Source organism: Gopherus evgoodei, chromosome 8 (assembly GCF_007399415.2).
Source record: "Gopherus evgoodei ecotype Sinaloan lineage chromosome 8, rGopEvg1_v1.p, whole genome shotgun sequence".
Taxonomy (NCBI): domain Eukaryota; kingdom Metazoa; phylum Chordata; order Testudines; family Testudinidae; genus Gopherus; species Gopherus evgoodei.
The window spans coordinates 4,649,325-4,665,401 of record NC_044329.1 but is presented as its reverse complement, the minus strand read 5'-3'; the positions used below and the strand labels follow the sequence as shown (position 1 = coordinate 4,665,401).

General features: G+C 52.3%; 1 protein-coding gene across 1 annotated transcript; it reads right to left on the bottom strand.

Annotated features, from left to right (window-relative positions):
• Nucleotides 1-10,094: 10,094 nt before the first annotated feature.
• HAND1 (heart and neural crest derivatives expressed 1) lies at nt 10,095-12,791 on the bottom strand. The gene is made up of 2 exons (XM_030573368.1): nt 12,300-12,791; nt 10,095-10,196 (listed from the first exon to the last, which is right to left on the bottom strand). The coding sequence occupies exons 1-2, from the start codon at nt 12,789-12,791 to the stop codon at nt 10,095-10,097; spliced, it is 594 nt and encodes a 197-aa protein (XP_030429228.1).
• Nucleotides 12,792-16,077: the final 3,286 nt, after the last annotated feature.

Here is a 16,077-nt window from a genome sequence, read left to right as displayed (position 1 = left end):
CCCCACCCCATTTATCATCTCTCATTTGCTACTGAGAGGCCGACTCTTGCTCTGAGGCAACTTACTGACTTGTTGTATTGGGGACTGTGCCTTCAAGGGCTGAGCACCCCAGACAGAGAGTCTAGGTGGGGCACTTCAGATTGGAACCTGACACAAGATAAAGCAGAGCTCACGCAAACACCTTAAGCGCTGAGCGATGTCTGCACACCATGCGTGGAATGCTTGTTTCTTTTTGCATTACTGGGACTCTAACCACCTTGCTCCTCTGCAGCTGCCTTCTGTGGGCCAGTCATTGCTACAAAGTTCTATGGGGGCCGTTCCCAGCTGCCAAGGCAGGGAGCTTTGATTAAAGATGAACACGAAACATTGATTGTGCAGCTTGCAAATAAGACCTCTGCACAACAAAGCCCAAACAGCCTAGGGCTCTGCCAGATCCTGGCCCTTTGGCAGCTCTACCTGGGTAGAGAGGTTTCCTTTCTAACTGCCATAGAGCTAACGATGAGTTTGTCTGATCACTTCGCAAATGGTCTTTGGAATCCAGGAATGAGAGTTACACACACACACATATACCCTGCCTCTAGGATTCCAAATGGCCCACTGATTCAAATGCTCTTTTGTTTCATCAGTCCTGCAGGTGCTTCCCTGAGTAATATGAATTCACATCTGTATTGAAAGCCCTAACTGGGTGTGGCTGAAGATGCACACAGCCAACCTCAAGCATTGAAAAACCACGAGATTTTTAAAAATAAATGTTGGGCCTTTGCCTCCTGCTTTCTGAGTCTTCTGAGCTCTTATTTTCCAGCTTTCTCCCCAGCCACAGGAGCAGGAAGCTTGCCCTTTTCTTAATGGAACCTGATGTTCTCACGTGACTCCTGGAGCTGGGGCTTTAAGAAAAATGTCAAATACCAGGTGACTTGCCACTGTGGTGTCTTTAAAGAGCATAAAGTCCTCATGGCCTGAAGGACAGTCCAAAGGATTGACCTGGATAACTTTTCTCTTCCAGGTCTCCTAACCCCCAGCCCTGCCAGTCTACCAGCCCAAGGCAGTTTGCAGGGGTTGAGGAGGAAGTTCTGCAAGGCACCGGTAAAAGCCTTGGCTATGCAGGGGTCTGACGGGGGTGCACAGGGAGGGCACACCATTTGGGGGTGGGGATGCAGGTCTTTGGAGGGGAAAGAGATGAGACGCAGAGTTACCTCTGGAGATGGTGCATGGGAGACTAGTTTGATTTGGGAGCGAGCAGCTGGACTGAGGGTCTCTGAGTTCGGGCATGGGATCAAAAGTCTCCCCTGGCAGTAAATCTTTCACCTGCCGTGTTACTTGCTAGGGTTTGTGGCCATTACTCTGAGGTCGACCCTGGGTCAGGATTTATCCTGTCTCTTTAGCCCCCAAACCTAGAGATTTTTTGTCTTATCTTTGACGCCATCTTGACATCGAAAACAAATTGTGGCCCAATTACCCTCCCCAAAGGAGCGATCCACAGGGCTGAGGCCACCTTAAATGACAAGAACTGTCAGGCACTTCCTTAAGAGAAGGTAAACAAGGGATGTTAGGGAAGGGAGGAGGGGAGGGCGGGCTGGCAGTGCCAGGACCCCCAAACCCATCTGGCCAGGGACCGACCTCCCCGTTCCCCCTTCAGCTCAGGCCTGGGGAGACGATGCTGTGGCTACATTTGCCTTTGCCTCTAGTCATCGGATCGATTTTCCCAAAGAGGGGTGAGTCTGAAAGTCCCTACACCCAGGTAGCCTGGCCCTGAGACTTCCCCAGGCTGGGACAGTGCTGCCTGGACCCCCGCTGTGCAGATCCAGTCCCTCTCCAGAGCCAGAGGGCCGGGTGCTATGGATGTTACAGATTTATTCTGGATTTATTTCTATTGCAGTAACACCTCTGAGCTCCAGTATAGGAGCAGGACTTCTTTGTGCTAGGAGCTGGATGAACAGAGAACAACAAGAGATCCTGCCCCTAAGAGCCTACGGTCTTTTGTGCTGGCCTGGAGGTTCTGGAGTCAGATTTTACAGACTAGGTAGCAGGGCGTGGGTTGAATTAATACAATCTAACAGAGATGATACTCACTTTCTGTGGCATTTTCCATGCTTGGCCACTATCGCTGAGCTGCCAGTAGAAATTAATGCCATTTGTGAGAGGCAGTGTTGTTCAGTGGGTAGACACTGGATTGTGAGTCACAGGACTTGGGGTTCTAGTCCCCAGTTCTACCACTGGCCTGCTGAAGGACCCTGAGCAAGTCACAGTCACCCCTCTGTGCCTCAGTTTCCCCTCCCACATTTTCTGTTAGGTTTTGTGGATTTTTCAGGGCAGGGACTGTCTGTGTTTGATCAGCGCCAAGGTGGAGCCCTGCTCTTAGCTGGGGCCGCTAGGTGCTGTGTAAAACAATACTTACTACTGTCACGACAATGTAGGGACAGCTCGGGGGTGGGGATGGGCTTTCACAGCTGATGTGGAACGCTAAAGACATGTGTGTGTCCGTCCATCCTTCTCATTCACTTTAACAGGCTCTTGTCCCCTTGATGCAGGCGGCTGCTGCTCGTGTTCATGGGATCTCCTCACTTGCCCATCCATGTGGTCTGGTCGCAGGCTGACCTGTCCTCAGCCCCAGGGCTGCTGCTTACATTACTGTATTGATTTGGGGTTTTTCTTTGTCTCCAGTGACAAGGTAGGTTCTGTAGTGTCTAAAGGAGACCAGGGGAAAGTGAAAAAGTCAGCTTGTGTCCCCTGCCCAGGCCCAGCCCTCAGAGGGAGCCCTGGAATTAGTTCTCTCAGAAATGCAAAACATTCCCTGTTAATTTCAGGTTTTGCCTTCATTTACCTTTTTCACTCCTGGGTGTATTTTTTTTTATGTCAGATTGGTATTTTATTTGGCTCCATGCTGTCTAGGGGCTGTCTGCTTTAACCCTTCCCTTGCTGCTTCTGAGATAAGAATAGGCTCCCTTGAGATCAGATAAACAAGTCCATAAATACCTAGAACAACAACAAGCAGCTTTCAGAAGGAGAGGGGAAGAATGTAAAGGAAAAAGAAGACGTAATTCAGAGAAGAGCCAAGCCCCATGAATACAGAGATGAGTCACTGGGTGATGCATGAAATGTGCATCTGCTACTTGTCTCCCTAATATGCACCTCTAGTGGCATTTGCTGTGCATAGGACAGTAATGGGCCGGCAGTCATATGATACACATGGTTAGATGGACAAGATGCTCTTTGGGGGGTGAGGATGTCCCTAAGGATCCCTCTATAGTCCTCACCTGCCCACATTCAAAGGTAGCGCTTCATGGTGGCTCTCCCTGTGGCTGAAGAGAGCTGGACAAGTCCCTACTGAAGGCCAGTCAATCCATTCTGCAGGAGAGAAAGTAACTCAAGGCCGTTTGTACAGCACCTAGCACACTGTGACTCTGGTCTATAATGAAGGCCCCGTGGCACTACAGTAATCTGAGTAATACTAAGGCAGAGTCAGCTAGCCCAGGATGAGCTAGAGAACATGTCAGGTCTCCCCCTTGGCTCCCATGTTTCCTCAGCGTTAGGCTGGCCTTGCTCTGACTTCCACTGGGGGATGGGAAAATAATGAAAATAATAATCATATAGGGATTACATAACAAAGGGAACACTGAGCATGGAACAAGCTCCTTGATCTCGCTCTGTGAAAGGTGGACAAAGGTAGTTATGGCTCGAAACTCGGTAAAGCAACAGGCACCAGTTGTTACTTTTGTGGTTGATTAGTGCTACCTCCCCTCAGAGAAAAAGGCTGCCTTACACCTCTGTGTGCCGTTTGCCAGCTGGTGGCATGGTTCAGAAGCTATATGTCATATCCTCCCCTCTGTGAACTCCCACAATTAACTCAAAAAAATTAATCGCAGTTGAAAAAATGAGTTGTGATTAATCGCAGTTTTGATCACACCGTGAAACAATAGATACCAACTGAAATGTATTAAATATTTTTGAATGTTTTTGTACATTTTGAAATATATCGATTTCAATGACAACACAGAATACAAAGTCTCCACTGCTAACTTTATAATAATTTTCATTACAAATATTTGCACTGTAAAAATGATGCACAAAAGAAATAGTATTTCCCAGTTCTCCTCGTACAACTACTGCAGTGCAATCTCCTTATCATGAAAATTGATATTATTGTTTAACAGTGCGATTAATCGCCATGGATTTTTTTTAATTGCTTGACAACCGTAGTAAATATTCAGCCCACCGCCTGTGGATATGATATCTCGGTGAGAGGTTGCACATGATGGTTTGCTTCACCACACATGAACTTGGCCACGTTCCTGCTCAGCTGGAGGGGCAGCATGGGTGCTATTTGTTCATGAGGGATTACATGGCAGAGGCAAACTGGCTAGAGCCTGTAGCTGTTCATTTGCAGACTTTAAACTCTTTGGAGGAGTGGGAGGGGTTTTTAGCTCTTTTCTAACGAAGGTGTTTGTTTGGGAATTTCTCTGTTTTTTCCCTTGAGTCACCAGCATTTTAAATCAGGCTGGCGTCCAAGGTCTGCAAGAGGGAACCCAGCCAGGCTGCTGTTCAGGAGGAAGGGATAGCTCAGTGGTTTGAGCATTGCCCTCCTAAACTCAGGATTGTGAGTTCAATCCTTGAGGGGGCCACTTAGGGGTCTGGGGCAAAAATCTGTCTGGAGATTAGTCCTGCTTTGAGCAGGGGGGTAGGCTAGATGACCTCCTGCGGTCCCTTCCAACCCTGATATTCTATGATCTTGGTCTACCAAAGTGGGGTTTCCCTCCCAAAAACTCTAGGAGGGGCTGGGGGACAGTTATACTGGAAGGAGTGAAGTGGGTGAGGTGTGGCATAAGGCAGGAGCAGTTATATCTGCAAGTTACATCCAGCAGGTGAGGGGAAAGGGGGTATGGGAGGGTAGTTCTCCTTGGGGCTGAAGTATGATGGGGGTAGTTATGTTCAGATGGGTGGGTGTGAACAGAGTGTGAAGTTTGGAGGGGGGATGTTATACACAGGAGGGGGTGAGATTTGGCTTTTATCCTGGTGGAAAACAGGACATTTCAAGTGTTACATTGAAAATATTTTGTTTAAACTTTTTCATATGGGTAAAAGACACTGTCCTTCCCTGCCCCTCTTTCTGTGCCCTTCCCCAGCCCCCAGTATCTCATACCCTCCTATTTCCCCTGCCACCTCCATGTCCCTTGGCCCCTCCCTCTCTCTGTGCCCCCCACCTGGCACCCTATTCTCTGCCATGTGATCCCCTCCTCTCTGCCTGGAGGATCAGTACTGGGATAACTGGCTGCTCCCTGTTATGCTCTAGTTCAACCACAGCTTGCTAAGGGTACGTCCACACTACAGCTTAAAATCAATATTAGTAAAATTGATTTTATAAAACAGGGTTTATAAAATCGATTTTACGCGTCCACACTAGGGCACATTACTTCGGTGGTGTGCGTCCATGGTCCCAGGCTACCATAGATTTCCGGAGCGGTGCACTCTGGGTAGCTCAATAAAAGAATGGGACCAATAACTTCGATTTCCGTCCACACTAACCCTAAATCGATTTAGTAATATCGATTTTAGGGTTACTCCTTTCGTTTAGCTGGAGTACAGAAATCGATTTTAAGACCCCTTAAAATCGATTTTAAGTGCCTTGTAGTGTGGACGGTTACAGCGTTAAATCGATTTAACGCTGTTTAAATAGATTTAACGCTGTAGTGTGGACCTGGCCTAAGTTTGATGCAGGGATCTCTGGTCTGTGCTACACAGAAGGTCACATTCAATGGACATAATGCTTCCTCCTGGCCTTAAAATCTACGAACCACTTACCCCCTTTCATCCCAGAGGAAGTGGAAATGGACCTGATTATTGAATTGTAAATGGCGCTGTTCTGCAGCTGTGGGGATAATCCCCCATAAGGCAGTTTAGTGTCCAAGCCCATGGGTTTGTTGTACACTGCGTTTGAAATATGTCCATGGGAGCTGGCCTAAGCCAAAGAACGCTCTCAACCCATTGTGCATAGCCTGTGGGCGCCCCAGAGCACTGCGTAGCTTTAAATCGAAAGCGCACTGCTCTCAGCTCAGCTCTCAAGAGCACAAGTGCGCCTGGCCTGGCGTTCCTGGTTGTGAGCAGCCTTCCAATAACAAGGGTGCGGCCCTGTCTTCCACAGGCCCCTCCATGCTGGCATTGATTTGAATGGCACTTTGGAGTACACAGAGAATGCAGGATTGGGCCCCAAACCTGTGTGTGCAGCTAGGCCTCCGAAATGACCCTCCAATAACCAAACGTGTGGGCACGTGAAACGAGGGGGAGGGGGGAATCCAGCATCACGCTCTTGCTAAGCATCGGTGACTAAAACAGGGTTTAAGCTGGTGAAAATTTCCTGGGACAGGGTTTGTATTTTCCCCTCTGGGCAGATAGGGAAGTGATAGAAGGGAAGAGCTAGTCTCCAGCACTGGAGATTCCTGGATCAGAATAGCATGTTATGTCTGTGCTGCATGGAAGCAGAGAAGTAACTTCCTTCTTTTCCAAATCCCACAAGGAATCTCCCTCCTGTGTGTACTGTGGGGCCATGCAGGCTTTGAGTGGAAACCAGTGAGCTAACGGGACATCTGCAGAGCCAAAAAAACCCTGTGGCAGCAAGTCTCGGAGTGTAAAAATAGCCATGCAGACATTCAGGCTGGGGCTGGAGCCTGGGCTCTGAGAGCCAGTGAGGCAGGGACAGTCTCAGACCTTGGCTCCAGCCCATGGCTCTTTCTAGCCCTGTAGCGGGAGCCTGAGCCAGCTGACCTGGTATCTGAGAGTTGCTGCCGTGGGGGTTTCTTTGCTGTGTTGTTGTCCCCCATAAGACTTCTCACCTGAGCAAGCGAGGCAGGACATGAGGGGTTAACGCCCCGGTTTGACCATCCTCCCTGGTTCAGCACAGCACTTAAGGCTGGGTCTGACTTTAAGGACACACCTCCATTCCATTAAAGTCTATCAGTGGGAAGTAAGCATGTGCTTAAGTGCTGTGCTGTTTGGGGATGGGCCTAAAAGCACATGCAGCTGTGCTTAGCTGAATCGGGACCCAAGCGTGCTCAGGAAACCCCATTACTGTAGGGTCTAATCCTTCAGTCCTTCCCCAGGTCTAACTCCCATGGGCTTCACCAGGAGTTTTGCCTGGGTGAGTGTGGCAGGATGAAGTAGGTTGCACAGATTCTGCAGAGAAGTGGCACTTGGGTCCCTCATGCACGAGGAGGCGAAATCAGAGCAGCCCTCACACCGGCTCCCAGGGGTTTCTCATCACCCCTGGCTGAGTGCGAGGCATCCTGTCTGCGTAGGGATGCAGGATCTCCAGAGAGATGGACAAAGGCATCCAGGCAGCTCTTTCCTTTCAAGGAGGAGCTCAACATCATTCTGTGTCGTGTTCCCCATTCCCCATGTGCACTGTTGGGGGGCATGGAAGGGGCCTGGCTAGCTCCCACAAAGGGCAGAGGCCCTTGGGTTGGCAGCCCACGAAATAAGCAAAGAACTAAAGGGTAAAAAGCCTGGGCAAACGGCTTGAGCTTTTTGATGCTTTGATAGTCTCAAACTAGGTCGGGGCCCGATTAATCTCTTACTGACAATGGTGTAAATCAGGAATAACTGCATGGGAATCAATGAGGTTATGTAGGGTCAAGCTGGTGTCATGAGAGAGGGATACAGCCTCTAATTACACAGTAATCTGGGCGTTGTGTGTGGACTGCACAGGGCCCTGATTCAAGGGGAAAGGCCAGTTGCCTGGGAGAAGGGACATGCAGGACTGCACCCCCATGCTACCGGGTCTAGGCAGTGGAGTGGGCGCCAGGAGCCGTCTGATCGTGGTGTTTCTCAGTGCTTGTCGTTAGCAGAGGCTTTGTGGAGAGTCCCAGCAGCCTTTGCAGACGGCCGCCCGGCCCTTCGGGTCACACACTGCCGGCGCTCTGTGGTCCCAGAGCAGTCGTTATTACAGAGGTGTTTTTCCTCATTAAAATGTGCCCGGCTTTTTGATCTCGCTTCTCTTGGCTTGGCTGAAAGAAGGTTATTTATCCCCCTGCACAAGTTGGAGGGGCCAGTGATTTGGGTTTGTCCATGTTTCATTTGAAATCAGCAAAAAGGTTTCCTTTGACTTGCCACATTAACACTAATGGAGTTTCCACCCCTATAAAACACAGGGGATTAACTCTTCAGACTCTGAAAAGTCCCTTGTTCCCCCCAGTAATTATCTGTGTGTGCATATGACTATACATACACAGAGAGATGTTGTACATATCCACACAGCTATACGCTGCACAATATGTGTGCTGTCTATATGAGTTTATGTGTATATTCAAATCAATATAATATGTGACTATACAATAAATATTACTTCTAGCTCTAGACCTAGATATATTGGTAATATAATGGCTGTATTTTGTATGAATATTTAGATACCTATATAATAAAAAATACACACATAAATGTAATAAAAATACACATATATATCTTTGGGTGCAAAGCTTAGACCACTGTTATGCAGGAGGCCAGACTAGCTGGACATAATGGACACTTCTGGCCTTAAATCTATGAATCTGCTGTCAACCTCTATCGTAACTATATATTTCGAAATGAATATATACTATAGGTGTGCGGGAGGGACATCCACTATCTAAAACTATCTCGATCTGTCCAGCTATAGCTCTCCTCTCTGTTGATATCTATTTGGATACAGGAAAGATATCAGTACCGAAGCCACAAACTAAGTGATGCTTCCAGGCACCCTTGCAATATAAAGAGAACAGTAGGCAGGAGGGCTGGAACCAGGGGTGCTGGGGGTGTAGCAGCACCCTCCACTTTGCAGTGGTTTCCATCGTATCCATGGTTTAGAGTTTGGTTCAATAGCTCTCAGCACCCCCAGTATATAAATTGTTCCAGTGCCCCGCTAGTAACATCTTTGTATATGTTTTATACTAGCTATGCATGTAATAATATAGATATGTAGATTTAATTCTATCTAGAGCCCACAGTATTATCCAGCGCTCTAACATAATCAGCAGCATCCACATGGAGCTTTCTCTACATCTGTACCTAACCCCGATCTGTTCTGTTACACACACACTCCTATACTACAGCCCGAAAGGGGTCAATTGATCGATGCTAATTTTCCTGCTGCTTTTAGTATTTTATATAAATCCGTTTTTTAAAGAAACATCCTGTTTTAGCGGTTCGGAGAACTCCTCTGTCCTTGTCAATTTCACCGCAGCAAAGCATCTGACTGCGGGCTGATGGGCCAGCCCTGGAGGCACCGAGCTCTGGCCAAAAAGGGGAAATCCGTTTTCATAAAACTTTTATTTATTTTTTTTTAATCCACATAAATAGTTGGCTTGGCGAACCTGTTTTCTCGGCAAGTGGTCATACGAATTTGAGGTAGAAAACCCGGCACAGGAAACTTCCCAAACGCGTTAGGTAGTTTAAATACATCAACACATGTCAACAACGTGGGGGTTGTATTTACAAAAATAAGAACAAGGTGTTTCCCTCAGACTGTTGGGCGGAAGGGCAGGAGCCAACCAAACACTGGGTACAAAATAAATGAACTGAAAGGTTACAAAAAAATGAGTTCAGGGCTCATTCGATGGAAGCGGCTCTCTCTGCAATAGGTCCCGATCCTGCACTCACTCACCTCCCAGGGCTACCTCCCGATATTAGGGCCTCTGCATGTCCACCAGGATCAGAATCCGCCCCGGATTGCCCTGGCAGAACAGAATCCTGCCTACCGGTTTTATGTGTGTTTCTGCTGAGAATCCATATTGCGTCCGTTTCATGTGTCTGGAGAATGGAGACAGAGCCCAGGGGATGCCTTCAGCAAGGAGAAAATTAAGGTAAGGAAGCGATTCCAATTCCGGAGCATTTAGGACAAGCAGAGCTGTTTCGTTTACACTAGAGTCGCCCTGTTTCTCTCGAGTTCTTTTCCTCCTGCCCGGTTCTTCATATTCCCCCCTTCCTGGATTTCTCCCCGTCTCCAACCCTTTTTCCTTCTTAAACATTGCACATGATAAGCGCGATTGGGTTACGCTCCCAGCCTGAAGCGGGGGGAAATCTTCTGAATCTGTTTTAAAAATGAGTTCAGTCTTTGATTTGCGTCTCTCTTCTCACTGATTTAACTCCAGAGCCCAGACCTGCTGAGGCCAACCAGTCCTTCCTTTAAGCTTTTTCTCTCCATGGCCGAGGGGATGAGCGTAGACTTCAGGCTGCTGCAGAAAAACACAAAGCCAGAGAGGAAGGGGGAAAAAAACACAAAAGGAAACACGGATAAGTGCTTCACAAAAATAAATATAAATTTAAAAGATGAACGGGGGGAGAGACCCAAATATTTACGAGCAAGAATTTTAATAAGAAAAACAAATCTCACAGGCTGCGCTCTACCGTCTACCACTGTTTGTATATTTCAGTCGAGTGCTGAAAATAAGATCGTATATTGTGTTCCTGTTTATAAACGTTAGATATCGGGGCAGAGCCATAAATCTGCCTTTATTTCCCTGCTTTTCTAAATAGTGAACACGGCGTTATTGTAAATCCACGCTCCTGTTGGTAAATACAACGGGATTATATAAATTACACACTATTAATTAGCTTTAAGTGCCAAGACGGTTCTGTTCCTTCGAATGGGAGGAATTAGTGCTTGAAAACAAGGAGTTGCGCTTGAGAAATATCACGCTACCGAAAACGGGTTTTGTTTATTTCCGCAGCCACGGTAAAGTACAAGCTCCGTTTTAAAAGCCAGGCTATTTTTGGTCTTTCCCCCCAAATGCGGCCCTTTCCCACCCGCTAGGCACGTTGGGAATAATCATGCCGAAGCGGCGGGGATCGAGGTGCCTTTGTGTTTTAATCGATCAGTGAATTTTCTTTGGATTCGATTATTGGCACCACCCGGAGGCCAGAGACGTTCTCGGGGTTTGGGTGAGCGGCGGATCGGCACCGGGGAAGCCTGGGCCCGCGCTTTCCTTTCAAAATCAGGAATAGGGCGCAGCGCGCCTGCTGAGAAATGTAAGCAAACAAGCCCTTGATTTGCGGGTTAAAGCAAACGTGGCAGGACGCGGCGGTTCTCTCTAGGAATTCGCCCAACTCCGTTTTGTTACGGGAGTACCGGCTCCGAGGCCGGGATTCGCTGTGTGGACGCGTTTCTCGGCCTGGGTTCAGAACCTGACCAGGGAGCTCCCTCTGGCCCTTGTCACTGCCCCGCTCAGTGGGGCTGTAACGGGGCAGAATGTGTCCCGCGCTCCCTCTCCCTCGCTAGGTAGGAAATGGGCTTGGGCGAAGCTCGGGAGTCCCGGGTGGGGTTCGGAGTCCCACCACCGGCGGGATTTTTGTTTGCAGGGTCCAGAAAAAAAAAAGACTCGTAAAAAACATTGCAGTGAAGGAAGGGCCCGAGTCTGACTGTCTCTGGAAGTCCGGCAGGGAGTGGGGCCGCCCATCGCACCCAGCCCCCCCCCCCCACAGTTTTCCAAATAGCCCGAACTGGAGCACGGCCTGGCAGCTGGGGGGCGGAGGGGGAATCTCCCATTTGCAATGTTTAAAAGCTTCCCGCAGCCTTAGGAAAGGTGCGAACCGTTGAAGCGGCTCCACTGGATGGGGGATTAACTAGGGACCGTTTAGCCCGCAGGCGGAACTCGCAATACGGAGCCCCCTGCCCTGGGCTCCGGTGGAGATAAACCTGGGCTCCAGTCCGCAGAATAAACCCCCAGCATGCGCGTAGCTCACTCCTAGCAGCAGCAGCGGTGCAATCTACTCTCCCGTGCAACAGAGCAATAATCTTGCAACCTGCGCTGCAGAGTTGCGCGCATCACCTGCGGTAAAGGCTGGGGGGCATTTATCTGCTGCCCTCCGTGTGGCCGGCCTAGATCCCAGGAAAATCACCTACCCCCTCCCTGGACCTTCGCATGAGCTGCCTCTGCCTGGCAGCTGCAAAGCGCGGGGCTCTCCAGGCTGGGGTAGGGCCAGGCCCAGCCAGCGGAAAGCTCCCTGCCCTCTAACCAACCTGAGGTGCACAGGAGTGGAACCAGCCCCCATGCAGGGTAGCTAAGGTCCCATGCGAATAACTCTCCCTGCAGGAGAGCAGCTGAGGCGCACAAGCCTTCCATGGCGGGGGGAGGCCCTGCAGGAGCCCCCACCAGAATATAGTATTGCAGCTCTTTTTTTATGGACAGCCCGAAATTGCTTTGCCCCAGGCCCCCTGAATCCTCAGGGTGCCCTGGTTACCGCCCTGGGGAGCCTAGAGCAAGGGCTTGCAGGGCTCCTCCTCTGCTCGCCTTAGCCCAGCTGCCCCTCGCCAGCCCCGGCTCCCACCTCGGCCTTACCGGCTCCCTTTTCCGCTTGCTCTCCCGGCTGTCCGGTTTCTTGAGCTCGGCCTTGAAGCCCTCGGTGTCCCCGGCCTGGCTGTCCTTGGCCAGCACCTCCATCAGGTAGGCGATGTAGCTGGTGGCCAGGCGCAGGGTCTTGATCTTGGAGAGCTTGGTGTCGGCGGGCACGTTGGGGATGCACTCCCGCAGCTCCGCGAAGGCGCTGTTGATGCTCTCGGTTCTCCGGCGCTCCTTCTTGGGGCCCACGCCTTTCCGCCGGCCCAGCCGGCCGCTCAGCGCCTCCAGCCGGCCGGGCCCGTGGCCGGGCCCCGGCGCCCCGAACTCGGCGCCGGTGTAGGGGGAGGGCTGCCCGGAGAGGTCGGGGGACACCTCGGCCGGGTTGAGCACCCAGCTCTGGAAGTAGGAGCGCTCCGGGTGGCACCGGGAGGCCGGGCTGAAGAGGAAGGGCTCGTGGAGCAGATGGTGCTGGTAACTCCCGACCAGGTTCATGGTCTGCCCGAGGCGCGGAGCGATCCCGGAGAAAGAGCCCGGCTGGAGAGCTCGACCCCTAGGCAGCCTGAGCCATCCCTTACTCCAACACCCCCTGGCCCGGACGGGGCAACTTCCTGCCTGCGCTCCCTCGAGCCTGGGCGACTCCCCGCAGCTCAGATCCTCCTCCAGGCCGGGGAAGCCAGGCCCTGGGACTCCTTCTTAGCAAATTCTCTGCTGGGACGTTTGTCCTCGGCACCCAGCTCCGCTGGCGTGGAAAAGGGGGGTGGGTGTGTGGGGAGGGGGGACTGTGTGTGATTTTTTTAACCCTTCTGCAGCCTCCCAGCTCTGCCTTTATATAGGGAAGGGGGCTTTGATGTCAAACTTTCCCTAGAACCAATGGAAAAGGGGAAGGTCCCTTGCAGAAGGGGGGAGGAGGGAGAAGTGCCCCTGAGCTGTTTGCTTGGCCAGGCTGAGTTTATTTGCGCAGTACTTTTATCACACCTTTCCGCTTGCTCCCGCCAGTCAGCCGGGCTCGGTTTCAAACACTGACTCGGAGCGAAAAACGGCCTTCGTGGAAATCAGGCAGAGCCGCTGCGCAGAGACCCGCTTCCCGGGGCTTGTTTTCTGGCCAGGAACGAATCGCTGACCTAGAACCCGAGCGCGATGTGTCTGAAAGGTTTCATGGTTCTAGCCACAGTGGGCCAGGGGGTCAGAAAGCCGTAGCGACACGGCCCGGGATGAGCGCACTTGTCTCCAGCCCTGTCACAACCGGGGTTGGGGATGCTCAGATCTGCCCCGGAGTTTCTATTTTAAAGACACACATTGTCCAGTGTTTGCCTTGCTTAAGAACAGCGAGGGGAGTTGCTTAGAACGCCCCGCGAGCCACAGGGTAAAGCGGCGTCGAACTCGTGTGTGTATATTCAAGTGTAAACGCGAAAGCTCTGAATGACCAGAGAAAATGAAGCCCGAGGGGAAAGCCAGGCGCTTCCTCCTTGGAGCTTCTGATGCGTTGAAACATCAGACTTCTGGAACTGGCACTCAGATTTCCTGCTTTGTGGTGTTCACCGATATCTCAGAGTCCCCTCTTTCTGAGCAGGTAACCAGAGGGCTCGGATTTTTAATTAGGAGAGCGGAGAAGTGGAGTCTGATCCGCCTCTGAAGCTGCCTTGGCCTTTGCCAGTTCCCCGTTTGATTCTTTTCCTTTTGTTCTTTCTCTTCAGCCTGGCCCTACATGGGCCCGGGGATCAATTCTGCCAACCTCAGTTGCGGGAGTGACCGCAGCTTTCCCCCCATCAGGTCAGACAATTACGCCCCCACCCCACCCCCGGGCACCCCAGCTTTGCAGCTGACCCTGCGCCCCTGGACATGGCGGAATATGCAAAACAAAATACACAAAGTTGTGGGGCAAGTGGCTTTGAATCGAGGATCGGAAAGTGGGGGCGCTAATTGGGATTAAAAGGCTTGTGTGGTTCTAACCAAGCCCCCCTGGTCCCCACAGGAGGGTCCGCGTTCCCAAGCCCGGTTGTGCTTCCCCTGGGGGCTCAGTCCTAGGGAAATCTACCCCCGCGCGTACCCGCGGGTAATGCAGCCCAGTTCGGGCCCGGTTCTCCCGCAGCAGTTCGGGGAGGGCTGGGAACAGACTGAACTGGGCTGGAGAGATCGGCAGGGAAACGTTTGAAAGCAGTCAAGGGGCAAGGGCGTCCTCCTCCCCCGTCTCTGGCCCAGCCGGAGGGGACCCCGCGGGTCGGAGACGGTGGAGCGCTGGGGGCGAATCCAGGCGGCGGGGCCCGGCAGGTTGGCGTGACCGTGTTTCCCGGCAGCAGAACTGGACAAGGGAAAGTCCCGTCCCCCTCCCCCAGAGATGCGTGTCCGGGTCCAGCTCCTGGAGGAGCGATTCGCCGCCTGCGGAAATGGGACCTGCTGGACTCGGTAGGATCCCCTAAAGCCCAGGCCCCTGAAAGCGCAGGGTGGGACAGCTGGCACGGGGCATCGAACCGGCCCCACAGCCCCTCTCTTGGGGCAGGACACAACTTCTGGGCTCTCTGGAGCTCGGCCCGCCCTGGTTTGGGGGCCGAGCCTGGGTACCACGGTAGAGAGGCTGGAATCGAGGAGGCCAAGGAACCGCCGTGTGCGCTGGGCAGCGAGAGCCCGCCGGAGGGTGGGAGCCTCCCGAGCCCTGTCTCCCTGCGGGGTTTAGTCCGCCTAGGCTCGCACCGAGCCGGTGGGATTAGTGGGAACGCTGCCCGAGCAAGGACCGCAGCTCCGGGCCTGCATGTATCTAGCACCTGGCCCTAAAGCCGGACATTTCCAAACGAGCCCCCCCCCCCTCCCGCACATATACACTTCCTGCCCCTGGGGGGCTCCTAGGCGGCTCGCTTTGGGCAGGCGACCCCCCTGCTCCGAATGGCCCCAAGGCCCTGCCCGCAGATCCCCGGGGCGCGGCCGGCACCCGGCGCTGGGCTCAGGGGCTGAGCAGGGCCCGTCCTGCGGGGCAGAGCGCGGGGTAATCGTGCGATGATGCGGAACATCTGGGCGCTGTTACAGTCACGATTTAAGAATGCGAGACTTCCGGGCGGGACTGTGCGCACGGGTCGGGTGTGAATGCACGAGGGGCAATGTCCCCAGATCCCTCGCGGGACGGTGACACATGGGAACGACTGTGGTCAATGAACTGGAGTCCACAAGCAGTTAGAATGGGCAGATCCTGCCCTGTAATTCCCCTCGGGGGTAGATCTGCCCTCACACCCCTGCCTGCCACCTCCGCGGGTGTGGGTGTGATCTGTGCATTCTGCACGGTCGCCGATGTTATTGTAACCATACATCTAATCGCATTTTGTATTACTGATCCTTCGGGTTGCGTGCATTTCTATCCGCTTGGATTCTCCTGGCCAGCAACTCTAAATCCGGATTCTGGGCGGCTAATGGCCTCTGCCCCGGTGTACTGGTTTGGGCTGCTGTCCAGTGTTTTGGAGAATCTCAGAGGGATGCTGCAGCAGCCCGAGGGTCGCTGGTGCGTGGCTCCCCAGAAGATGGAAAAAGCCCGGCCGCCTGTTGGAGAGGGGTGAAGGCCCAAATCCTGCGACTGGATGGGACTGGTGTTATTGGGTCAGAGCACAGGATCGGGCCCTGAAATATCACCCCACACACACACCTCCCCTTGCTCTGCACTTTCCCTAGATGGACTGGGAAAACCAAGGCTCAGCCCAGGTCTCACATCCCTGCTCCAGTCTAGCACACCTGGGTTCCTGGGCGCAGTGGATCCGCCCTGCCCTGGAACTAGTCAGCCCTAAGCAGCGCCCTACAT

Bases quoted from the DNA above. Each gene is read 5' to 3' on its own strand.
- HAND1 (XM_030573368.1), bottom strand. From the start codon at position 12,791: ATGAACCTGGTCGGGAGTTACCAGCACCATCTGCTCCACGAGCCCTTC. The intron at 10,197-12,299 runs GTAAGGCCGAGG...GTTTTTCTGCAG, and splicing joins GCAAGCGGAAAAGGGAGCCG to CAGCCTGAAGTCTACGCTCA.